The 24,069-nt window shown below is 37.7% G+C and overlaps 1 protein-coding gene and 1 pseudogene across 1 annotated transcript; both read right to left on the bottom strand.

The window, feature by feature from the left end:
* Positions 1-921: 921 nt before the first annotated feature.
* On the bottom strand, positions 922-19,525 carry LOC121997202 (annotated as a pseudogene).
* LOC121995107 lies at positions 5,000-7,393 on the bottom strand. Its single transcript, XM_042548934.1, has 3 exons — positions 7,228-7,393; positions 6,294-7,020; positions 5,000-5,741 (listed from the first exon to the last, which is right to left on the bottom strand). The coding sequence occupies exons 1-3, from the start codon at positions 7,391-7,393 to the stop codon at positions 5,000-5,002; spliced, it is 1,635 nt and encodes a 544-aa protein (XP_042404868.1).
* Positions 19,526-24,069: the final 4,544 nt, after the last annotated feature.

Genomic DNA, 24,069 nt, shown 5'->3' with positions numbered 1-24,069 from the left:
GCACTCTGGACATTAGAAGGTGGACTGTCCTCGTAGAAAGGAGAATAATAAAGGTATATCTTATTCATTAGTTGTTAAAACATGTTTAGCGGTGTTATCTACCGGCACCTGGTGTGTAGATACGAGAACCACTGATCATGTCTGCAATTCATTGTAGGGGTTCCAAGAAACCCAACGACTATATGAAGGGGAGATCACCGTCTATATGGGCAATGCTACAAGAGTGGCGGTTGTTGCAGTAGGAGATGTTGATTTATCTTTTGATAGGAATAAAATTTTGATTTTGAAAAATTGTTATTTATGGATGGATATTTGGTAAGCTCTTTAAATAGATGTCACAAATTAACTCCCAAATTAATGTTCAGATCGAAAACCCACAACTACACAAAGCAATGTTTTAGTATAAGGCCCGAGTCGAATTTTCCGAGGATCTCGCTAGACGTGTTTGTCTTAGATTAAGAACACTCTTTTTGGGTTTTCTAAGTATGAAATGGAGGTTTGGTGTTAAAATGCAGCAGAAAACAGAATTAAACTTGTTGACAAAAACCATTACCTACTGCAGAATTTACTTACACGTACTAAAATTCAAACACTTAACACTTACTTGCACTAAATGGAATTCAACCTAATTACTACAATCAAACCTTGTTTATTCTACACGTGCACAAAGCAAACTAGAACTCTAATTCTTAGCTACCAGAAATTGACACCAGACTAAACTTCCACATCAGCTAAACCTTCCTACTGGGACTGGATGCAGAAAGTTGTCAAAACTTCACTCTTCATTTAACTAAATACAGTAGACAGTAGTGCAGATAATAAACTCACTAACTTAACAGCTATCAATTAACTCTAGCAGAATTCACAGTCACAAACGCAAGAAACAGAATTTCAGCAATTTTGCTACACGAACAGAACTAGTCAGCAACAAAATAGAACTAAACATATCAGATTTATGTATAAAATGAAACTACAACTAAATCCAAGCTATAAACTATCAGATTCAGAAACAAGAGTGTGTAAACAAGGAAACCTAAGCTAGTAACAAACTGCAAAGAAGATCTAACATCCCTACAACTCAAATCTGAAATCAATTTGTCTTCTCTTTGCCGTCACACAAAGATCTGCAGAGAACACTCCAACAGAAGTCGATCTGGTGTCCTCAAGCTTCAAGATGACTCATATTTCCTTGTATTAGCTCACAAATTTCAGCGAGGTAAGTTCCTAAAATGGCTCTCTGCTGCACGCTGCTGCGTTTTCTGCAGCTGAAATCGCGAGCTGGACGAAGGAAGCAAGGAACGTTGAAATGCTATCGAAAAAGGGTTCAGAATCACCGGAGGACCACCGCCGATAATCCCGTGAAGAAATGGAGGCTCGAATCGGAAGAACACCTCCAACCCGAGATGAAACTCGTGACTCGCAGCTACAGTGCCTCGCCTGCAAAAACACTTGCTGGAAGTGCGCCGATGGTCGGAAGTTGGTCGCCGGAAGCTGAGGAACTCACGCCGATGATGACAAGTTGGCTTGAAGATCTGGAAGAAGGGAGGGAGCAAGCTTTGCGCCGTCGAAAGAGAAACGACACGATGAACAGTAGCGAGCTCACTGTTCACCGTGCCAAAATGTTCTTTAAATACCTAGGGTTTTGGCTCATTGAACCCTAAGTTGGTGTAAGGCTCATGTGTGATCTAGCTTGGGTTTAAGCTCCTTGAAATCCATTGGAATCCAGGTTTAATTGAGCCCAAAGGTGGCCTTGCACTACTCCATTTGGTTGAGTGAACTAAGCCTCCACTTGAATCATGAGTCCATGTGTACCCTACAAGACCAAATTCACAAAATGAGGAATAAATCACGCATAAGAGGTAAAAACATCATAAAGCTCATAAAAACCTTGTTTGGGGAAATATAATCAAAATTGGAATTAAACATGTGTAAATATATAAAGAACACCAAATATTAACCCAAAATTAATATGTCAATTCATAGCTTATCAAATCCCCCACACTTATTCTTGCACGCCTCGTGCAAGTGAGCCCACTAAAATATCAACTAAGATAATACCTCCTTCTACTAACTATTCTTGATCATATCTAAAAGAAAGTAAAAGGAAGTTACAAGTAAGTATCAAGTTTCATAGACTCACACATTCATGACCTCTATTTTCACCTTGGTTCGATACTTAGTAAATTTCATCCATCATGAATAAAGTGAAAATGATAACATTCTAATTCTCCCAAGGTAATTTGAGGTGGCTCTCTATTAATCTCAAATCTTGCAAAGGTGGAGGGCACTCAAGCTACTCATAGCAAATCCACTACCATAAGCTTGCTTTTCATCTAATTTAACCTCCATCACAGATATTAAGATGCAAAATCATGAAAATTCACCACCATTGGGAAAGAGATCGAAATCAGATGTAAATGAAAGAATTACTGCTAATGGAGCAAATAAAAAGATAAAGTTCAACTCAAGGTGGAAGACATGGAACTAGAATGCTATGTGATGTTCAATTTTGACCAAACATGAATTTCTGCATTTCTTCTTCCCACTATTTTTTTTATACTGCTTTGGCTTTGTAGCACACCAACCTGCACTCTACCTTTAACTCCACTCATTTCTAGTGCAGATTATATAGTTTCTCATCCTCAAGTTTCAGAATCTGACAATAGAAACTAAATTCTGTTTTTGCCAATTCTTAGTTGCACATTCTTCAAAATTCCCAATTGAATATGAAATTCTTTGATTTGATTCATCACATGCTCTGAGTTCAACATTTATGATCAGAAATGTCTAAGTTCTGATAATTTTTTTTTTAACTTCTGCACAGCAAGATTATGAATCTGTTCCTTAATTTGCTATTTTTCGTTCCAATACATTTCAGCCAATTCTCCCCAGCTAGTAAACCTTGGAAGACGTCACATTTAGCAATGAATCAAGATAACTAAAATTCCATTCACTTCAGATCTGGATAGCAAGGAAACTTGGCACAATTCAACAAATTGTCTTTGGCACAAAACTGGTTTGCCTTTACTCAGCAGATCCGGATGCAATTCTTTTGCAGATGTTCACTTTTTTTAAAAAAAAACACTCTCTTCTGCATTTGACAGGCAGTAAAGCTTACTTTCTTTCCTTGCAATAGCACAAAAATTTCAGCTTGGATTTACTTTTTCTCACTGCAGTAACAGTCCGAATTTCAGGCTGCAATTATGGTTCAGTTTCCAGCTCCAGCTTTGTTCTCTGTTAGGTATTAGATTTCTTGTCCAAAGTCTTGTAAACCCTGGAGAAGAAAGTTATCCATTTATCACCACTAAGTAACAGCTGGATTCCATATTTTTCCATATTCCAGTAACCCTTGAACTCATTTCTGCACAGCCAATACTGATTTCAGTTTGTCTTCAATGCTGATTTTGTACCAACTTGCCCCTGTTAAGCCTTAAGAATTTCCAATATTTCTTCCTCTTACCTCTTCAGAACCTCTACAATGCATTACTGAAAAGATGACAGGTTTCAACATCACCAAATGGTTCGAATTCATTTCTCAATTTGGCACAAAGCTACCCTAATCTGCACAAACTACATTTGCTGAATTTCCTGTCCTATACTCATCCCTGTCATTCCAACTCCATTTCCTTTCGATTTTCCCTTTCTCTTCTTTGAATTAAGCTTCACTTCCCAATTTAAGAGTTGTCATTGTCTTCTTTTACTCCTCTCATTCACCACAATTCAGCTTGTAGAAGCTGAATTCATTGCCATTTCTAGCTGTCAGTGATTGATTTGCATTCTTGTAGAAGCTGTTTATGCTAACTCCATTTGTTACTCCTCATTTCAGCATTTAAACCTCACATAAAATTCTGTATTTCAGGTTTGAACTCTTGATATCTTCATCTGAGGTTACAGTTGACTTAATTCAAGCTTCAACAATTATCTCCAATAACATCACTTCAAGGTTGCTGAAAATTCAGAATTTTCTGAATTCTGCATTTGCATTTTTACCTCACTGTTAAATACACCAAATTATTGCATACCATTTGTTACCACATCTTCTCAAATTCCAACTAAACTTTATTCACTTTAAATCTTGCATTCTGATTTTGATACAAAACTTGATACAACATTTCAGCACTAACTTGAATTCTGCAGTCTTCCACATCTTCCATAATTCCAATCTGATTAATACTTCATCAAACACTCAAATGTATCAAAAATTGGCACAATAACCCAGCAATTTTCATCCACTGAACTTACTTAATTCTGCAAAATTCATTTTCTCAATCAAAACATTCTCCACCAAAACAAAATAACTCAATTTTCAATTACACACCTCCCCCACACTTACTTTTTTGTCCGTCCCAGCCAAAATAAAATCATCACATATCATCCAAGGTAACCACATCCAAAGAAATAAAACATGAGAAAAGAATAAAGATATGATGATTTACGACAAGAGAAATAGCAAAAATAGGTGAGGGCAATGTGACAATGGAGTAACCTTCATGAAAATGACTTAATATTGTTCTAGTGGTAGTAAATAGATTTAAAGCAAGTTCTAGAGTGAAATAAGCTACAAGTGCATCACTCAAATAGGCTCAAAACTCACTAGGTAAATAAAAGTTATCATATCATTCCATCAATCAAGAATCCATCACTAGTATCAACCTCTTGCAATCCTAGAGTTTAATCATGCCATAAAGTCTCGAAACAAGATAACCAAATTTAACATCCCTTTTCAAATCCCTTAAAATGATACAAAGAAATGTCAAAAGAAGGAAGTACCATTTATTCTTAAAACAAAAACTATCGAACTCCAAGAAATGGCAACTATCATGAACATAAAACCTAAACTCCGAAACCATGCAAGAACAACACAACTAATTAGACTCAAGATTTATTAATGCAAGAAAATTCTAATGAAACCGAAACTTGTCCTAACATATAAGAAAAACTACTAAAATCTAAAATTTATTCATTTGCAAAGAAACAAAAGATAAAGTAAAACTCCCCTCTAGCTCGGGTAGATAGCACCAACATGTTCCATTTCCTCCACCACCAAGCCCTTCACTTCTTCATGAAACCTTTTAAGCCTTTGTCCATTAACTTTAAAAACCCGGCCAGTAGACATATCCTGGATCTCAACCACTCCATAAAAGAACACATTAGTAACACAATAGGATCCTTCCCATCTGGATCTCAACTTACCTTTAATCAATTTGAGACGAGATCGATATAGAAGTACTTTGTCACCAATTTGGAAATCTTTCACCTCAATTTGTTTGTCATGAAATCTCTTGGTCTTTTCTTTATAAATCCGTGAGTTCTCAAAGGCTTCCAATCTAATCTCTTCAAGTTCTTGCAATTGCAGTTTTCTTTCTTCTCCAACCGTATCACTATCAAGATTGCATGCTTTAACCGCCCAATACGCCCTATGCTCAATCTCCACGGGTAAATGGCAAGCTTTTCCATACACAATCCTGTATGGAGACATTCCTATAGGGGTCTTGAAAGCGGTCCTATAAGCCCATAGTGCATCTTCAAGTCTTTTGCTCCAATCCTTCCTATCTGGTCTCATAGTCTTTTCAAGAATTGATTTCACCTCCCTGTTAGACACTTCTTCTTGCCCATTTGTTTGAGGATGATAGGATGTAGAAACTTTATGTGTAACCCCATACTTATGTAACAAAGCCTTCATGTGTCTGTTACAAAAATGAGACCCTTGATCACTTATGATCGCCCTGGGTATTCCAAACCTGCAAAATATGTGAGACCTGACAAAACTAACAACAACAGAAGAGTCATCAGTCCGAGTGGGAATGACCTCCACTCATTTAGAAACATAATCAACTGCCAATAAAATGTATACAAATCCAAAAGAAGCAGGAAATGGACCCATAAAGTCAATACCCCAAACATCAAAAATCTCACAAAATAATATGAATTGTTGAGGCATTTCATTTCTAAGTCCTATGTTCCCAGTTCGTTGACACCTATCACATGATCGATAAAAAGCATAAGCATCACGAAAAAGGGTAGGCCAATACAAACCACATTCTAATATTTTCCTAGTAGTTCTTTGTGGTCCAAAATGTCCTTCACACTCAAAAGAATGAGAAAAAGTAAGTACAGACTGAAACTCAGAGTCAGGTATGCATCTCCTAATGATCTGATCACTACAAAACTTTCACAAATAAGGATCATCCCAAACATAAAATTTTGAATCACTTTTTAATTTATCTTTTTGAGCTTTTGAAAATTATTTGGGATAAACATGTGTAACTAAGAAATTCACTAGATCCGCATACCATGGAGACTCACCCTGCAGCTGTAGAAGCTGCTCATCCCTGAAATCATCATCAATGGCCGAATGGTCTAAGTCTCCTTCAATCCTGCTCAAATGATCTGCAACCAAGTTCTCCTTCCCGCTCCTATCACGTATCTCTACGTCGAATTCTTGAAACAAAAGCATCCATCTGATTAATCTAGGCTTTGCATCAGGCTTCTTGAGGAGATACTTCAAAGCTGCATGATCAAAAAAAATAATCACATGAGAACAAAGAAGATATGATCTGAACTTATCTAAAGCAAAAACAATAGAAAGAAGCTCTTTTTCTGTTGTTGTGTAGTTTGCTTGAGCTGAGTCCAAAGTCTTGGAAGCATAGCAAATAACATGTGGTGCTCCATCCACTATCTGTGCTAGTACAGCTCCCACTGCATAATCTGAAGCATCACACATCAACTCAAAGGGTAAGGACCAATCTGGGGGTCTGATAATCGGTGCTGAAGTAAGAACCTCCTTCAATCTATCAAAAGTCTCTCTGCACCTCTGATCGAAATCAAACAAAACATCCTTCTGAAGTAGCTGAGACAATGGTAAAGCAATCTTACTGAAGTCTCTAATAAATCTCCTGTAGAATCCTGCATGACCAAGAAAAGCTCGCACCTCCCGCACGCATGCGGGGTAAGATAAAGAAGATATAGCGCTAACTTTAGCAGGATCTACTTCAATGTCTTTCCTAGAGACTATATGACCTAAAACAATGCCATGCTCTACCATAAAGTGACACTTTTCAAAATTTAAAACCAAATCCGTGTCGATACATCTACTCAAAACTCGAGACAAGTTTTCCAAACATGCATCAAAAGAAGAGCCATAAACAGAAAAATCATCCATGAATACTTCCATGCAATGCTCTAATAAATCACCAAAAATACTCACCATGCATCGCTGAAAAGTACCTGGAGCATTGCACAATCCAAATGGCATCCTACGATACGCAAATGTACCAAAAGGGCAGGTGAAGGTAGTCTTCTCCTGGTCCTCTGGGACGATGCAAATCTGAAAATAACCAGTATAACCATCAAGAAAACAATAATGGGATTTACCTGCCAGCCGCTCTAACATCTGATCAATAAAAGGAAGTGGATAATGATCCTTTCATCTTGCTTGGTTCAGCTTCCTATAGTCCACACATACTCTCCAGGAATTCTTCACTCTCGTGGGCACCAGTTCGTTCTCTTCATTAGCTACCACTGTCACCCCTGACTTTTTCGAAACCACATGGATGGGACTGACCCATTTACTGTCAAAAATCGGATAAATGATGTCAGCCTGTAAGAGTCTAGTCACCTCCTTCTTTACAACATCCAAAATCAATGGGTTTAGTCGTCTCTGTGGCTGTCTCACTGGCCTCACATCCTCCTCCAAGTGAATCTTATGCATACAAATGGAAGGACTGATCCCAGGAATGTCTGCCAGAGTCCATCCAATTGTCTTCTTATGCTGTCTCAGAATCTCTAACAATCGTTCCTCCTGATCTGGTTCCAAATTCTGAGCTATGATGACAGGTAGCTGCTGATTCTCACCCAAATAGGCATACTTCAAATGCTGAGGCAATGGCTTCAATTCCTCTTGTGTCGGGTCAACTGTAGGCGATCCTAGGGGTAGAGCTTCTCCTAAGCAATCCCCTACGCATACCTCTTCCTCTCTGAGCGATCCTAGGGGTAATGCTTCTCCTAAGCAATCTCCTACGCATTCACTCGTGCTTCCACTTTCTTCCACCTCTAAAATATCCTCCAACAAAGAAACAAATTCATTCTCTTGATCAAAATCAGCAACCTCTAAGTCTGAATCAATATCTGACAAGAACTTCATACCATCCAACTCCTCTGAGATATCCACGCTAAGTATAGAATGATCCTCTCTAGGATGCTTCATAGCCTCAAAAATGCTGAATCTAACCACTGTGTCTCCTATCTCCATAGAAAGAGTTCCAGTATGCACATCAATCTTCGTTCTAGCAGTCTTCAAGAATGGACGTCCAAGAATAAGCGGGGCCCTGTTTGCAAGCACATCACCCTCCATGTCTAAGATGTAAAAATCTGTAGGAAAAATTAACTCCCTCACTTTTACCAATACATCTTCTATCACTCCAGCTGGGTGTGCTTGACTTCGGTTGGCCAATTGAATCACTACACCTGTAGGCTGCAAAGGTCCAATTCTTAATGTCTGAAAAACTGATTTAGGCATCACATTAATAGAAGCTCCAAGATCTAACATTGCATCCTCAAAAATACAATCTCCTATAACACAAGGCACGGTGAAAACTCCTGGATCTTCACACTTCTGAGGAACTGGCTGAAGTAATGCTGAAACATTCTTTCCCATACTTATCAATTCATTCCCCTTTAATTTCTTTTTGTGCACACAAAGATCCTTGAGGAATTTGACATATTTTGGAATTTGCTTAATCATGGTAAGCAGAGGCACATTCACTTCAACCTTGCTGAATAATTTCACCAATTCTTGATATTCCCTAGCCTTTTCTTCCTCCATTTCTTTTCTTGGTTGTACACTTCTTTGAGGGAAAGGTAACGGAATGAAAGACTCAGCTCCTTGCTGGGTAATATTTATGTCCAGATTTTGTGCAGAATTTTCCAGATTCTGCGCTGAATTTTGAGCTGAATTTGGAGCTGCTGTTGGAGTAAAATTCACGCCAAAATCTGCTCCATCAAGCTGATCAGATCCTGAAGTTGCAGGTTGATTGAAATGTTGCTGATCAGCTCCAGTAATCCCATGCTGTGCAAAATCTGGCTGCTCTGAACTTGCTGGAAAATGCTGGAAATTTTGTGAACTCGAAGCTCCAGATGGCCTGGAAATATTCTGCTGTGCTCCTGCTGTAAAATTCGGATTTGGGTCTGAAATTGTTTTACCACTTCGAAGAGTTAATGCACTCACATTTCCCTTAGGATTTGGAGTCGGTTGTGAAGGTAACTGCCCAGATCCTTGGTTCTGCATCTGATTAATATTATTAGCCAGCTGCCCAATTTGCCTTTCAATGTTTTGCAGTGCTGTATCAGTCCTCTGTTGATGTTGCTGTTGTTGCATCATCTGTTGTTGTTGTTGAAGCACTTGCTGCATCAAATCCTCAATTTTTGAGTTGCTAGAATTCTGCTGAGGTTGCATTGATCTTGGGCTTGCAGAAGAAGGCAGTGCAAGCTGAGATTGGTGCTGATTTGTACTATTTGGCTGCTGGAAATTCTGCACAGGTTGCTGAACATGCTGGAAATGTGTGTGCTGATTCTATAAATTCTGAAACTGTGGCTGACTTGCAGTATTTGGCTGCTGGAAATTCTGGAATTGTTGAAATTGCTGATTTTGGCTGAAATTTTGTTGAAATTGAGGCTGCTGATATTGCTGAAATTGCTGAGAATGACTTGCTGGATGATTCTGGTAATGATGCTGATTCTGTGAATTCTGATAATATGGCTGATTAATCTGAGCTTGTGTTGGCTGCTGATAAAATGTGTTCCCATACCTCAAATTAGGGTGATCCCTCCATCCCGGATTATATGTTAAAGAATTGGGATCATATTTATGTTGCTGAAATTGAGGTCTTGAAATAGCTGCAACGGATTCATCTTGATGTAGATTAGGACAATGATCCGAAGAGTGATCTTGACTTGAACAAATTCCACACAACTTCATCATTGGTAAAGGAAAATTTGAAACATGACTCGAATTTTGCAACGCCATTTGCTTCACTAGAGAGGTCAATTCTTGCAAATTGTTTGTAATTTCTTGTTGCTCTGTTGAAACCAAATGAGTTTCATTAACCACTCTAGTACCAAGAGCTCTACTCCCGAATTGCTGTGAGTTTTCCGCCATATTTGAAATTAGCTCTCTTGCTTGATTTGGAGTCTTATTCACCAAGGCTCCTCCAGCTGCTGCATCTATCATGCTCCTATCCATGGGAAGTAAACCCTCATAAAAATATTGAACAAGGAACTGGTCACTAATTTGATGTTGTGGATAACTCGAACACAGCTTCTTGAATCTCTCCCAATAATCATAAAGAGTTTCTCCCACTACTTGCTGAATACCACAAATGCTCTTCCTGATAGTTGCAGTCCTAGAAGCGGGGAAAAATTTCTCCAAAAATGCTCTCTTCATATCAATCCAACTCGTAATGTATCCAGTTGGAAGGCAATATAACCAGTCTTTAGCTGCTCCCGTCAAAGAGAATGGAAAAGCCCTCAACTTAATGTCTTCTTCTGAAATCCCTTGTGGCTTCATGGTGGAACAAACCACATGGAATTCATGTAGATGGCGGTTGGGATCCTCTCCTGATAAGCCTTGAAATTTGGGAAGCAGATGAATAAGTCCTGATCTGAGTTCAAAATCTCCTGCCAAATCTGGATAAGTGATGCATGAGTACTTATAAGCCACATCTGGTGGTGCAAGCTCTTTCATAGTTCGATCTCCTTCTGTTATCTGATTATCCATCTCTGAAATTCTACTCTCACAAGTTGCTGCTGACCTAGCTTGTCTCCTTAAAGCCCAAAAGGTTCTCTCAATCTCCGGGTCAAGTTCAAGCAATGTTGCAAAGGAAGACCTAGTCATGCAAGCCAATAAACAATCAAAATTCAGTAGATATTCAATAAAATCAGAAAAATCAGCAAACTAAAGCTGAGAAAATTATTCACAATCCAAAACAAACAAACAATTCTAGCAAAGTTTAAAATCTCCCCGACAACGGCGCCAAAATTTGGTAAGCTCTCTAAATAGATGTCACAAATTAACTCCCAAATTAATGTTCAGATCGAAAACCCACAACTACACAAAGCAATGTTTTAGTATAAGGCCCGAGTCGAATTTTCCGAGGATCTCGCTAGACGTGTTTGTCTTAGATTAAGAACACTCTTTTTGGGTTTTCTAAGTATGAAATGGAGGTTTGGTGTTAAAATGCAGCAGAAAACAGAATTAAACTTGTTGACAAAAACCATTACCTACTGCAGAATTTACTTACACGTACTAAAATTCAAACACTTAACACTTACTTGCACTAAATGGAATTCAACCTAATTACTACAATCAAACCTTGTTTATTCTACACGTGCACAAAGCAAACTAGAACTCTAATTCTTAGCTACCAGAAATTGACACCAGACTAAACTTCCACATCAGCTAAACCTTCCTACTGGGACTGGATGCAGAAAGTTGTCAAAACTTCACTCTTCATTTAACTAAATACAGTAAACAGTAGTGCAAATAATAAACTCACTAACTTAACAGCTATCAATTAACTCTAGCAGAATTCACAGTCACAAACGCAAGAAATAGAATTTCAGCAGTTTTGCTACACGAACAGAACTAGTCAGCAACAAACAGAACTAAACATATCAGATTTATGTATAAAATGAAACTACAACTAAATCCAAGCTATAAACTATCAGATTCAGAAACAAGAGTGTGTAAACAAGGAAACCTAAGCTAGTAACAAACTGCAAAGAAGATCTAACATCCCTACAACTCAAATCTGAAATCAATTTGTCTTCTCTTTGCCGTCACACAAAGATCTGCAGAGAACACTCCAACAGAAGTCGATCTGGTGTCCTCAAGCTTCAAGATGACTCAGATTTCCTTGTATTAGCTCACAAATTTCAACAAGGTAAGTTCCTAAAATGGCTCTCTGCTGCACGCTGCTGCGTTTTCTGCAGCTAAAATCGCGAGCTGGACGAAGGAAGCAAGGAACGTTGAAATGCTATCGGAAAAGGGTTCAGAATCACCGGAGGACCACCGCCGATAATCCCGTGAAGAAATGGAGGCTCGAATCGGAAGAACACCTCCAACCCGAGATGAAACTCGCGACTCGCAGCTACAGTGCCTCGCCTGCAAAAACACTTGATGGAAGTGCGCCGATGGTCGGAAGCTGGTCGCCGGAAGCTGAGGAACTCACGCCGATGATGACAAGTTGGCTTGAAGATCTGGAAGAAGGGAGGGAGCAAGCTTCGCGCCGTCGAAAGAGAAACGGCACGATGAACAGTAGCGAGCTCACTGTTCACCGTGCCAAAATGTTCTTTAAATACCTAGGGTTTTGGCTCATTGAACCCTAAGTTGGTGTAAGGCTCATGTGTGATCTAGCTTGGGTTTAAGCTCCTTAAAATCCATTGGAATCCAGGTTTAATTGAGCCCAAAGGTGGCCTTGCACTACTCCATTTGGTTGAGTGAACTAAGCCTCCACTTGCATCATGAGTCCATGTGTACCCTACAAGACCAAATTCACAAAATGAGGAATAAATCACGCATAAGAGGTAAAAACATCATAAAGCTCATAAAAACCTTGTTTGGGGAAATATAATCAAAATTGGAATTAAACATGTGCAAATATATAAAGAACACCAAATATTAACCCAAAATTAATATGTCAATTCATAGCTTATCAATATTCTTTTTCTTTTGATGACAAAGTGGTTGTCAAGAAAATTAGGGTGGTTATCTGTTCTGGTGCGTTGGTTGGTAATTTGTATACTCTTAATCCAATAACTCTCACGATGCAACAAATGAAAATTAATAACACATCTTCTAATTCTAATAAGAGAAAGCAACATTCGGAAATAAACCAAGCATATCTTTGGCATCTAAGGTTGGGTCATATTAACTTGAGTAGGATTCAAAGGTTAATAGCCGACGAACCTTTGGGTTCATTGGTAATGGAAAACTTTCCGACCTGTGAGTCTTGCTTGGAAGGGAAAATGACCAAAAGGCCTTTTAAGACAAAGGAGTATAAAGCCAAAGAAGTGTTAGAATTGGTTCATTCTGATTTGTGTGGGCCTATGACTATCCAGGCAAGAGGTAGTTTCAAATATTTTGTCTCTTTTATATATGACTATTCGAGATATGAGTACATTTACTTAATGCGTTGCAAGTCTGAGTGCTTTGATAAGTTCAAAGAGTACAAGGCTGATGTGGAAAAACGTCATGGTAAAAGTATCAAGACACTACGGTCTGATTGTGGTGGAGAGTACCTCTTAGGAGAGTTTAGGAGTTCAATCTCAATTGTCTGCACCTGGTACACTCCAACAGAATGGTGTGGCGGAACGAAGGAATATGACTCTTATGGAAATGGTTAGATCAATGATGAGTTATTCAAAATTACCAAATTCGTTTTGGGGATATGCTCTAGAAACGACGGCGTACATTCTGAACTTGGTACATTCTAAATCAGTACCATCTACTCCCACAGAATTGTGGAATGAGCATAAGCCTAGTTTGAAATACATTCGGATTTGGGGTAGTCCAGCACATGTGCTGAAGGGGACGCTGATAAGTTGGAATCACGTATAGAAGTTTGCTTGTTCATGGGATATCCTAGAGGAACGAAAGGTAGTTTGTTTTATAGTCCTAAAGATCAAAATGTCATTGTTAGCACCAATGCCCGATTTTTAGAAGAAGACTATGTAATGAACCACAAGCCCATGAGTAAAATTGTTCTTGAGGAAATAAGATAATACACTTCTACTTTAGTACCAACGATACAAGATGAGATACCACAAGTAACTGCAACATGTGTATGTTGCACAATTACAAGTAGTGTCTCGTCGTAGTGGGAGGGTTGTTAGGCAACCTGATAGATTCATATTTTTGGAAGATTCTTCGGACTTAATCCCTGGTGAACATGAAGCTGATCCCTGGACATATGATGAAGCATTCCAAGATAAAGACGCAGCATCTTGACAAAGTGCAATGAACTCTGAAATCGAATCTATGAATTCTAATCAGGTCTAGGAGCTTGTAGAACCACCAAATGGTGTAAAAGCCATTGGATGTAAATAGGTCTACAAAAGAAAAAGAGAAACATACGGGAAGAAGGAAACCTTTAAGGCGAGGCTTGTTACGAAAGGGTATACTCAGAAAGAGGGAATCGATTATGAGAAACATTTTCGCTGGTAGTCATGCTTAAGTCTATCCGGATCCATTTATCTATTGCTGTTCATATGGATTATGAGGTTTGGCAAATGGATATCAAGACAACTTTCCTTAACAGAAGTCTTGAATAAAACATCTATATGAAGCAATCACAAGGGTTCATTGCGAAGGTCAAAGAGCATCTTGTGTGTAAACTCAATCAGTCCATTTATGGACTGAAGCAAGTTTTGAGTCTTATGGATTCACAACGGAAGTTTTGAGCATCTTGGAACATACAGTTTAATAAAGTGATCCAGTCTTATGGATTCATTCAGTGTCCGGATGAGTCTTATGTACACAAGAAAAATAATGGAAACATGGTGATATTTCTTGTACTATACGTAGATGACATTTTGTTCATTAGCAGCAATGTCAAAGTGTTGTCAGACGTAAGGGTATGGTTGTCCAAGCAGTTTGATATGAAGGACTTGGGAGAATGTGGACATATTCTAAGGATCAAAGTAATAAGGGATCGCAAGAAAAGGATGTTGTGCTTATCCCAAGCTTCATACATCGATATTATTCTAGCTCGTTTTAGCATGCAAAACTCCAAGAAAAGTTTTCTACCTTTTCGGCATGGAGTATCTTTAACTAAAGAGATGTGTCCTAAAACATCAAAGGAGATAGAGGAGATGAAGGCAATTCCTTATACTTCGGCTGTAGGAAACCTAATATATGTGATGTTATGTACGAGACCGGATATCTATTTTGTCGTGGCCATGGTTAGCAGATATCAAAGTAATCCAGGACCGAGACATTGGACTGCTGTAAAGCATATATTAAAGTACCTGAAAAGAACTAGAGATTATATGCTAGTTTACCAAACAAATGATTTGCTCCCTGTGGGTTACATGGATTCGGACTTCCAATCAGATAGGGACAGCAGTAAATCAACCTCGAGGTATGTGTTTAGTTTGGGAGGTGGAGTCATAGTATGGAGGAGTGTTAAGCAGAAATGTGTTTCAGACTCCACCATAGAAGCTGAGTATATGGCAGCCTCTAAGGCAGCCAAAGAACTTGTATAACTTAAAAACTTCTTGATGGACTTAGATGTGATTCCTGGTTTGCCCAAAGTTATCATAATTTATTATGATAACAGTGGTGCAGTAGCAAACTCGAAGGAATCACGAGCCCATAAGGCAAATAAACACATTGAGCGTAAGTATCACCTGATACGAGACATCGTAAAACGAAGAGAGGTTATTATCGCCAAGATTACATCAGCAGATAACCTGGCAGATCCTTTCACTAAGGCCCTTCCGGCGAGAGCTTTTGATAGGCATGTTGAGAGGATGGGAATCAGATGTATGGCAGCATTTATGGCAGCATAATCTTTTAGTATAAGTGAGAGATTGTTGAGATGTATAATATAAGCCTAGCTTTTGTATGAACATCTGTTTAGAAATATTTTGAAATGAAAATCACCTTGGTCAAATGTTTGCATTTTATATTTATATATATGTCAATGCAGTTGTCCATTTAATTTATATTGTAGATAACATGGTGTGTGGTGTCACACAGAAGATCATGTTATCGGTTCCTTATAAATTATAAATAGTAACTCACAACCAAGATGGATTGAGATAAACTATTAGTACGATTGTAGTGTAATTTGGTATTAGTCTGTCTTGACTATAAAATTACACTAGTACACTATGTGTATATTGAGCAAGAACATTTGAGGTTGCTCGATTTATACTGACTACATAAAAGAACAGAACCTCTATTATTATGAATGTGCCTCCTCTTAATCCCCATATAATAACAAGCACGTATACTTAGTATTTATTTCTTTAACTTATCAATGAGTGAGATTTATTCGTTAAATCAATAGACCCGATGAGTTGGGAAATAGTACTGTTTATATGGTGTGTTGTTAATTATAGAAGGAAACTGTGTCCTAATTATTTAGGCAGATGATGCCCCCTTGAGGAGCTCATAAGGATTATCATGTAAACCTTGCAGGTGGACTTAGTCTGGTATGATGATAAAGTTGAGTGACACTACTCTTGGAATCAGATGTTAATTAATTGAGTTGTCAGTAACTCATTTAATTAACGGACATATGATATCTTAAACACGGGGAGATTAATGCACTCATGATAAGAAGGAGCTTATATTGTAATATGGGATTGGTGCGATAGTTCAATAATAATCCTTTAGTGGTATGAGTTATTATTGATGAACTTGGGTTGAGTGTTCGGGCCGAACATAGAAAGCCCGAGCCCATTAGGAGGCCTAAACCAATTCCTCCTCTAGGTCCCTGTTGTAACATCTATATAAAGCATCGCATTCACCCATCCATAACTTGGTTTGGTTTAACAAGGTTATAGAAAGAGAGATTTTTTCTTAACGGAATTCTGTTATTTTTCTTTCTTTGTAACCGATGGCAAAGGTTATAAAAGAAGTAGGTGGTGCCCCCTAAAACCTAATTTCCTAATTTTCTCTCTTCTTCTCCTTGTGGTCGGCACCCCTCCCTTTCCTCCTCACCTAGGGTCGGCGCCCCTCCCCTTCTCCCTTGCTAAGACCGGCCCCTCTCCTTGCTAGGGTCGGCGGCCCCCTCCTTGCTAAGGCCGGTGTCCCCCTCTTCTACTCCTTGGTGGGCAACGACTTGGAGAAGAGGAAGAAGAAGAGAATGTGGCCCATCCTAAGAGCTCCTTTTGTAGCCGGCGGTTTGGAAACCGAGAAGAGAAGGAGGGTGGTGTTGTCTTGGTAGATCGTCGTCCACACGACGTCCAAGAAGAGGAGAGGAATACGGCAAAAGATCAAGGGTCTTTAGCTACAAAGAAAAGGTACAACTCATTCTTTAATTCCGCTGCGTAATTAGTTAGTTTTCTTTGTATCATTTTTGAAATACCAACATAAGAGACCAGCGATCTTGTACTTCGATCAAGGTGTGCTTTGATCCATTAAGAACTTGCTTGATTGATCAAACACATGTCTGATCGAACATGCGAATTGTTAGGAAAAGTTCTGTACTTGTACAATTTTTGTACAGGAAAATTTAAACAGAACGGAATTCCAGCGCCTTTAACAATCCCTCATAGAAGTATTAAATCAGTAGTTGATCACTAATATGGTACACAATCCCTCCACTAACTGCATCAATCATTCTCTTGTGAATTGTTGGACTCCACAAATACTCCTCCGAATAGTTATTGTCCTATAATCAGGAAAGAACCTCGTCGGAAATAATTTCTATATCTCGAACCAACTAGCGGTAGAATTGGGCGGGAGAGAGTATAACCAATCTTTTGTTGAATCTGCCAGTGAGAATGGAAATGCTCGAAAGCTAACATCTTCTTCTGATATGCCATGTGGGTTTAATATAGAGCACACCATATGAAATTCTTATAGATGTCTGTTGGGATCCTCACCAAAAAGTCCATGAAACTTCGGTAATAAATGTATAATTTGTCATAACTCAAAGTCTACCTCTAATTCAAAGTATCGGATGCAGAAGGACTCATCTAATAAATCTGCTGCTCAAAGCTCTCCGAGAGTCTTTTCAAGATTATTCTTATTTAACAAATCTGAAATCCTAATCACACACTGCAACACTGGAACTACTAAATATGTATCCATGGTCTACTTACACAAGAGATTCCTAGTCTTACCTGAGATACTAACATAAACAAGATTAAAAGACATAGGAAATATACAACAATATTTTTAAATTTTTACAACCACTAAAGAAATAAAAATAAGAGAGAATACAATAAAACAAATAAAATAAAAAAATATCAAAAAATTGAAAAGGTGGTCTAAATGATGAAGTTGGATCAAAATAACCTTCATTCACGGCATAGCTATGAGTATTACTCTCCTCGCCCTCTTCCTAAAGTTCTAGAGCAAAAGGAGATACTAATAGTTACATCGATAGAAAAATAAAATAGCAAAGCAGCAAAGTAAGAACAAGATAAAGATAAAATAGTGTACAGTCTAAAAACAAACGAACGCCACTGAATTCCTGACAAAGACATCAAAAATTTGATCAGATCACAACTGTCACTTGTGCAAATCAAGTTAACAATTTATACTTAACCAAAACCCCTTAACATACACTAAAGTAGTATAGTAGAGGGCTCGAGTCAACCAAAACCCCTTAACCTACACTAAAGTAGTATAGTCGAGGGCTCGAGTTGTCTCTCTTGCGAAACCAGTGGCAGGACGTTTACCTTCAGACAAAATCGAACTAAGGGATTTTGTTTGAGGGTTTTGTTTTCTAAACATAATGCAATAAAAGAAATTTTAACTAACCAACGATGGTGAATCCATAGCGTAATGTTACTCTACTATACAAGCATCAACTTCTATAGAGTCAACATGCATAAAGAATTAACCAACAATCCTATTTAACCATTAAAGATCATCTTGCACCGTATTGTCACACTACGACACAAGAACATCCCTTGATAGGTATAACATGAAAACATAACAAATAACACAAATATACATAAATGAAACTAAAATCCTATCTAAATGAGGAAACAAACAACATAAACAAGAAATAAACTCTAATTCACCAATCTAATTCCTTGATCAAACCCACCGAGGAAAACTCCGCTGTCACTTAGAATCTCCTGAATCCGATGGACGACTAAGCTGCTGGTTGGAGGTGCGATCGAAATGGTGGAAGCACAATATCCCTCGAAGCGAACCACTCCAAGAGAAATCTACTGGATGAACAGTAATCTGGCCAAGACTCAGCCACCCTAACTCCGAACTCTTCACCGTTTTGCCCAAAGCAAAGTGATCTGGAATCTGAGCTTGAAGAAAACCACGGAACTCCTCCGACAAAGGTGGGAATAGCCACCAGAACTCTGAGTGGCTGCTTTCTTCACCGCGTCCTGCAAAAACTCGCGGAGCTCCGTTGCTGGAGTAGAGACGTGGATGAATGCTAGAGAAGAGCCCAAACTCGAAGCCCTGTTGGGAAGCTACTGCTTTCTCCACTGTGTCTGGCAGAATGTCACTCAAAAGGGGAGAGCTCAGAAGGAAGAAGAAACGCGAAGAACTAAAGCCTTGCTGCTGTTGCAAGGAGGTGGAAGAACACCGGAGAAGAACTAAAGCTCACAGCCCGCCAGGAAGCTTCCGCTGCCTTCTTCACCGTGTCCGGCAGAAGGCTCCGAAGCTTGAAATGCGAGGGAGATGAAGAACCTCGCCGGAGATACCACTCCAGCTTTGCTAGATGATCGCCGCTGCTGTAGATCCGCCGGAAGCTGCCGTCCTCGACTTCGTCGTCTTTGATCAAGAGAAACAGAATGGGCATTGGGAGAAAATGGGAACACTGAACCGGCTTCCTCCTTTAAGCTCAAATTGAACCGAACCCAATTGAACTAGATGTTACCCTATTAAGCACAACAATTGAACCGTATTTCCCTTTTAACCCCACTAAACAGGACCGATTCCTTGAACCAGAACCCCTTTTTAATCTTTAACTGAACTTGGCTTTGCTTTTAAATCCCCAATCGAACTGAACCGGTGCTATTGAACCAAACTCGACTGAACCTAAATTAAACCAGTTCAATTGTAATTTCTCGTGGGGCTTATGAAATGGAGCTTTGGAATGAGACTTGATATGGATTTCTAGAATTGGCATTTTTCTCCTTTTATCCCATAATTAAAATGAATCATAAGTTGAATTATTTTAGACTCAATCGATGTTCTTCTCCTCAATTATTATCTTCCTCAATTTTTATAAAATAAAATATAATCAAATAATATTTAAAATACTCATAAAATTCATAAAATATACCTGAATTGAAATAAAGACTAAAAAAGATCTAAACTCATCAAACATGCTAAAACATAGATTTGAATGCATAGAGGATAGAAAACATTGATAAATCATACTAAAATAATTTGTCCAATTGCCAGTTATCATTTTCATTATCTGACTTCACTAACTAGGACTTCCACCACTTAACTTCACTCACTAGGTCCTGCTTCACTTACCAGGACTTCTATACCTAGTTTCACTCATTAGGGTTTGACTTCATTCACCAGGACTTCCACTACTTAACTACACTCATTAGGGTCTGGCTTCACTCACCAAGAATTCAACCACCTAGCTTCACTTACTAGGGTCTGGCTTCAGTCACTAGGACTTCCCCTTACATAACCTCTAGTTAGGACTAGTTACTCAATAAACTTCTCACCTGCCTAACCTTCAGTTAGGACTTACCTTTGTTAGTTATCTAGTTCTGATTAAACTTCTCTCTTCTAAATATCAAATCATGTTTGGATTAACTCTTAGTCAACCTGACTATACTTGGGTACACTATCAAACATCGAAACCCTAGATGTCGATTGCACCAACAGTACCTTCACCAATACCTTCACCAATTACTTCTCAAGTTCCTTTGGCCAGATACTCATTTGGTGAGAGGGAAGACATTCGAGAGTCTATAGTCCCTTACAAAAATTCGTAGATACTAAAGCTTAAAATTTTATGTGTTATTTGTTTTTTTATTTATAAAATATTTTATTTTTTTTTAACTATCTTAATTATTTATTTGTAACTTTATTATGGATTTGCAAATTATATACATGTTATTCACGAGATTAATAGAATAGTGAATAATCATAGGGAAAAAGCTTCAATGACTTATACAAGCACTCCAGAACCCACAAAATAGCTCCGGTGGAACGAGTTTAAGGTAAGTTATCCCTTTCAACTTATATATGAAATTAAAGTGAATATATAATCAATTATTTTGTTCTATTCTAGCGGCCATTCACTTAGGACCCGAATGAATGTGGCGATCACATCCGACATGTACCTAATCATGAGAAGACTAGAGGGAAAAAGTCACTCTGCATCACTTAGGAAAATTAGGCCAGAATCTCTAATTTTTTAAAATTTGAGGAGAGAAAAATAAAAGAGTCAACAAAATAAAATAAATCAAGCTTATAATTTTGAAGACTCGTTTGTGATATATGCGGGAGATTCAATCAATATCGATGAACATACACGCAGATTGATAATTTTTTCAAATACTAATTTTTAATCTATTTTAGACTATTTTATTATTTCTAACTCGCTCAAGAGGAGACCACATATTAAGCATTATTGGTTATTCCTCTTATGAACGAGTGTAACTTATCTTTTGACTTGAGACCTTCATTTATTCTATGTGTGGAGTTATGTGCTTTGACGTCGTTAAAAACCGTCTTTAATCGGATTATGATTGATACAGTAGTTGGGTGCATGACAAAGTGTAGAGAGAATAGTGTTGAGTCAATAGAGGATTCATCGCTCTCTTGGATTAGGAGTTAACATCATGGCCACTTGATAGAAATATTAATGACTCGAAATCCATGGTCATGGGAGGAATGATTTATCATTCAAGAGGAGTCTAGTATATCTTGGAAATCAAGTAAAACAATTAATTTGGTAATGATGCATAATGTACCGAATTAATTGGGATGTAGGCTTAGATGAAGAGATTGAATTACACAGTAATCGGTTCATAGTGGTTTACAATTTATGACTGATATTAATTTTATCGCGTTAGGTGGCTAAAAACTGTTGCTATATGGTTACCTTAGTCTGTGTATGGATTTACACTGTCTTCATGTATAAAACCTAGAGGGTTGCACGCATAGCACGTAAACATGAACAATAGTATCGGAAGCTAGTCGAGATCTAGATTAAATATGAATTTATTTGATACAAATAAGAGAGAATTCGAATAGCCATAATCATGATGATTAATGGAGAATTCGAAAAGTCATCATAATGATAATTAATGGAGAAGTTGAAGAGTCATCATAATGAAGCTCATAAATGAAGAATTTATGGAGACTATAACTCTTCATCTTCCTAATTAATGAAGATCATAAATGATGAATTTATTGAGAATTTAACTCTTCGTATTCCTTGGAGGCTATAAGTAGTCATTATCGGAAAGATTCAAGTGTAGATTTTTGTTCTCTCCATTTCTCCCTCGTCAACTTCTTCTTCGTTTTCTTCCGCCGGAAGAGATCGGTAGTGCTTCAAAGACTTTATCGATCCAAGAGGCTAGCACCTAACGGATCGTGTCAAGTTCGTGATCTAGTGCGCGTGGATACTATTAGAGGAGTCACACGTGGGGCTCTTATCTGTCGAGTGATATCATTCAAGCCTATCAAGGACTTGAGGTATGTTTTATGTTACTTTTGTGTAATACTTTATGTACCACAAAAAGATCCATGATTCATTATATGTCTTCTGTTGCGCTCCGAACCCAACAGTGGTATCAGAGCTAAGTTCGTGGTTGGATCATATAGTACGAAGCCTATTCTTCAAAATTTATTTGAGGAATCAGTGTTTCGATAGATTTCAAAGAAATCTTAATTTCCTTATTTCAAGTTATATGTCGTAACATTTCATGATAGAAATGAATTTTGTCTAAAAACAAATACATGTTGTAATTTAGAATAAATTCCTTATGGCATAAGTAGATTAACATGTTAAAATCTCTCAGACCTATTTGTCTTAAAAGACTAAGAGGATAAATCGATTTCGTTTGAGTTTAGTTTTCTAGCTGTAAAATTTAATTGTTGTAAGAGGCTTCTCTACCTAGAGGAGATTTTTACTGAGTTTATCATCTTCCTTGAATTAACAACCTCCCTGTTGTAACCAAGTAATTCTTTCTGAGCCTCTTCTTTTTTTATGTCTTTTAATATTTTTTATGCAAGTGTTTATTTTGATAAAGCTATAAGTCAAGGAAAATTTTTTCATTTTATTGTGCATACTATTTATCCTCCCTCTAGCCGGTCGCCAAGGGACCAACCAGAGGAGTCTGGAGGTAATTAATTAATGTAAGTATTAATAATGGATATTAATTTATATTTGATCATTTTATATAATTATTATACTTTTTATTAAGTTTAATTTTGTTTGGATTAATCCATCGAGAAAAAGAGCAAGGATCTTTTACTACCACTCAAATAAATATTGAAATTATTCACGAGGAATCTTAAACTAGATGAATATGATAGTTTCGACAATGATGTCCACGTGATAAAAAGGTGAAATCATGAGGAAGGTAAATCACGGTAGCCGAAAGGGCAAGTGGTGGTAGGATGAGTTGCATAAGGTCCGGAGATTTACGCTCCGATAGTCCTACGATTCGACCCCATGATCTCATGTGACAAGCATGTCACCATTTATCATCTCAGATGATCCGTGAGGTCTTCAACGATAATGTCCACGTACCATTTGTTGAGGGATCAAGGGAGAGAAAAATTGTCTTTGGTGATTCATATGTTAGTTAGAAAACTTGAATTGTCGACATTTGTGTCATAGAAGTTAGATGCCACAACTGACCATTCAAGCTTAGTTAATGAGAACAAAATATTTCATCGGTAAAACGAGAAACTCTAGGAAAATTTAATTTGGACTGATAACTTAGATGAAAATATACTTGATACGATATTCCTAATAAAGACGATAATTTATCAAAAACGTATTTAAATTTTTTAAATTTATCAAAAAATATATATTACTTTGTAGAGAAATGACAAAGAAAATTAAGGGGGCGTTTGGTATGAGCATGGGAATGAGAATCGGAATGGGAATCATTGTATTGTGGAATGAGAATGGGAATCGGAATGGGAATCACTCTTAAAAGCAATGTTTGGTTAGTTGCATACTTTATATCGGAATAAATCAATATTTCCTTTTTTAACCCTTAAAGGAAAATAAGAGAAAAAAATTAGATGTGAGAGAAAGATGAATGTGAGAGAAAACTATGATGAAAGAGAATGATGAGAGAGAAAGTATGATGAGAGAGAAAATGTGATGAGAAAGAATGAAGAGATAAAAAATGTGATGAGAGAAAATCAGA

This window comes from Zingiber officinale, chromosome 6A (assembly GCF_018446385.1).
Source record: "Zingiber officinale cultivar Zhangliang chromosome 6A, Zo_v1.1, whole genome shotgun sequence".
NCBI lineage: Eukaryota > Viridiplantae > Streptophyta > Magnoliopsida > Zingiberales > Zingiberaceae > Zingiber > Zingiber officinale.
The sequence above is the reverse complement of the archived record's forward strand: the minus strand, read 5'-3'. Positions and strand labels throughout refer to the sequence as shown.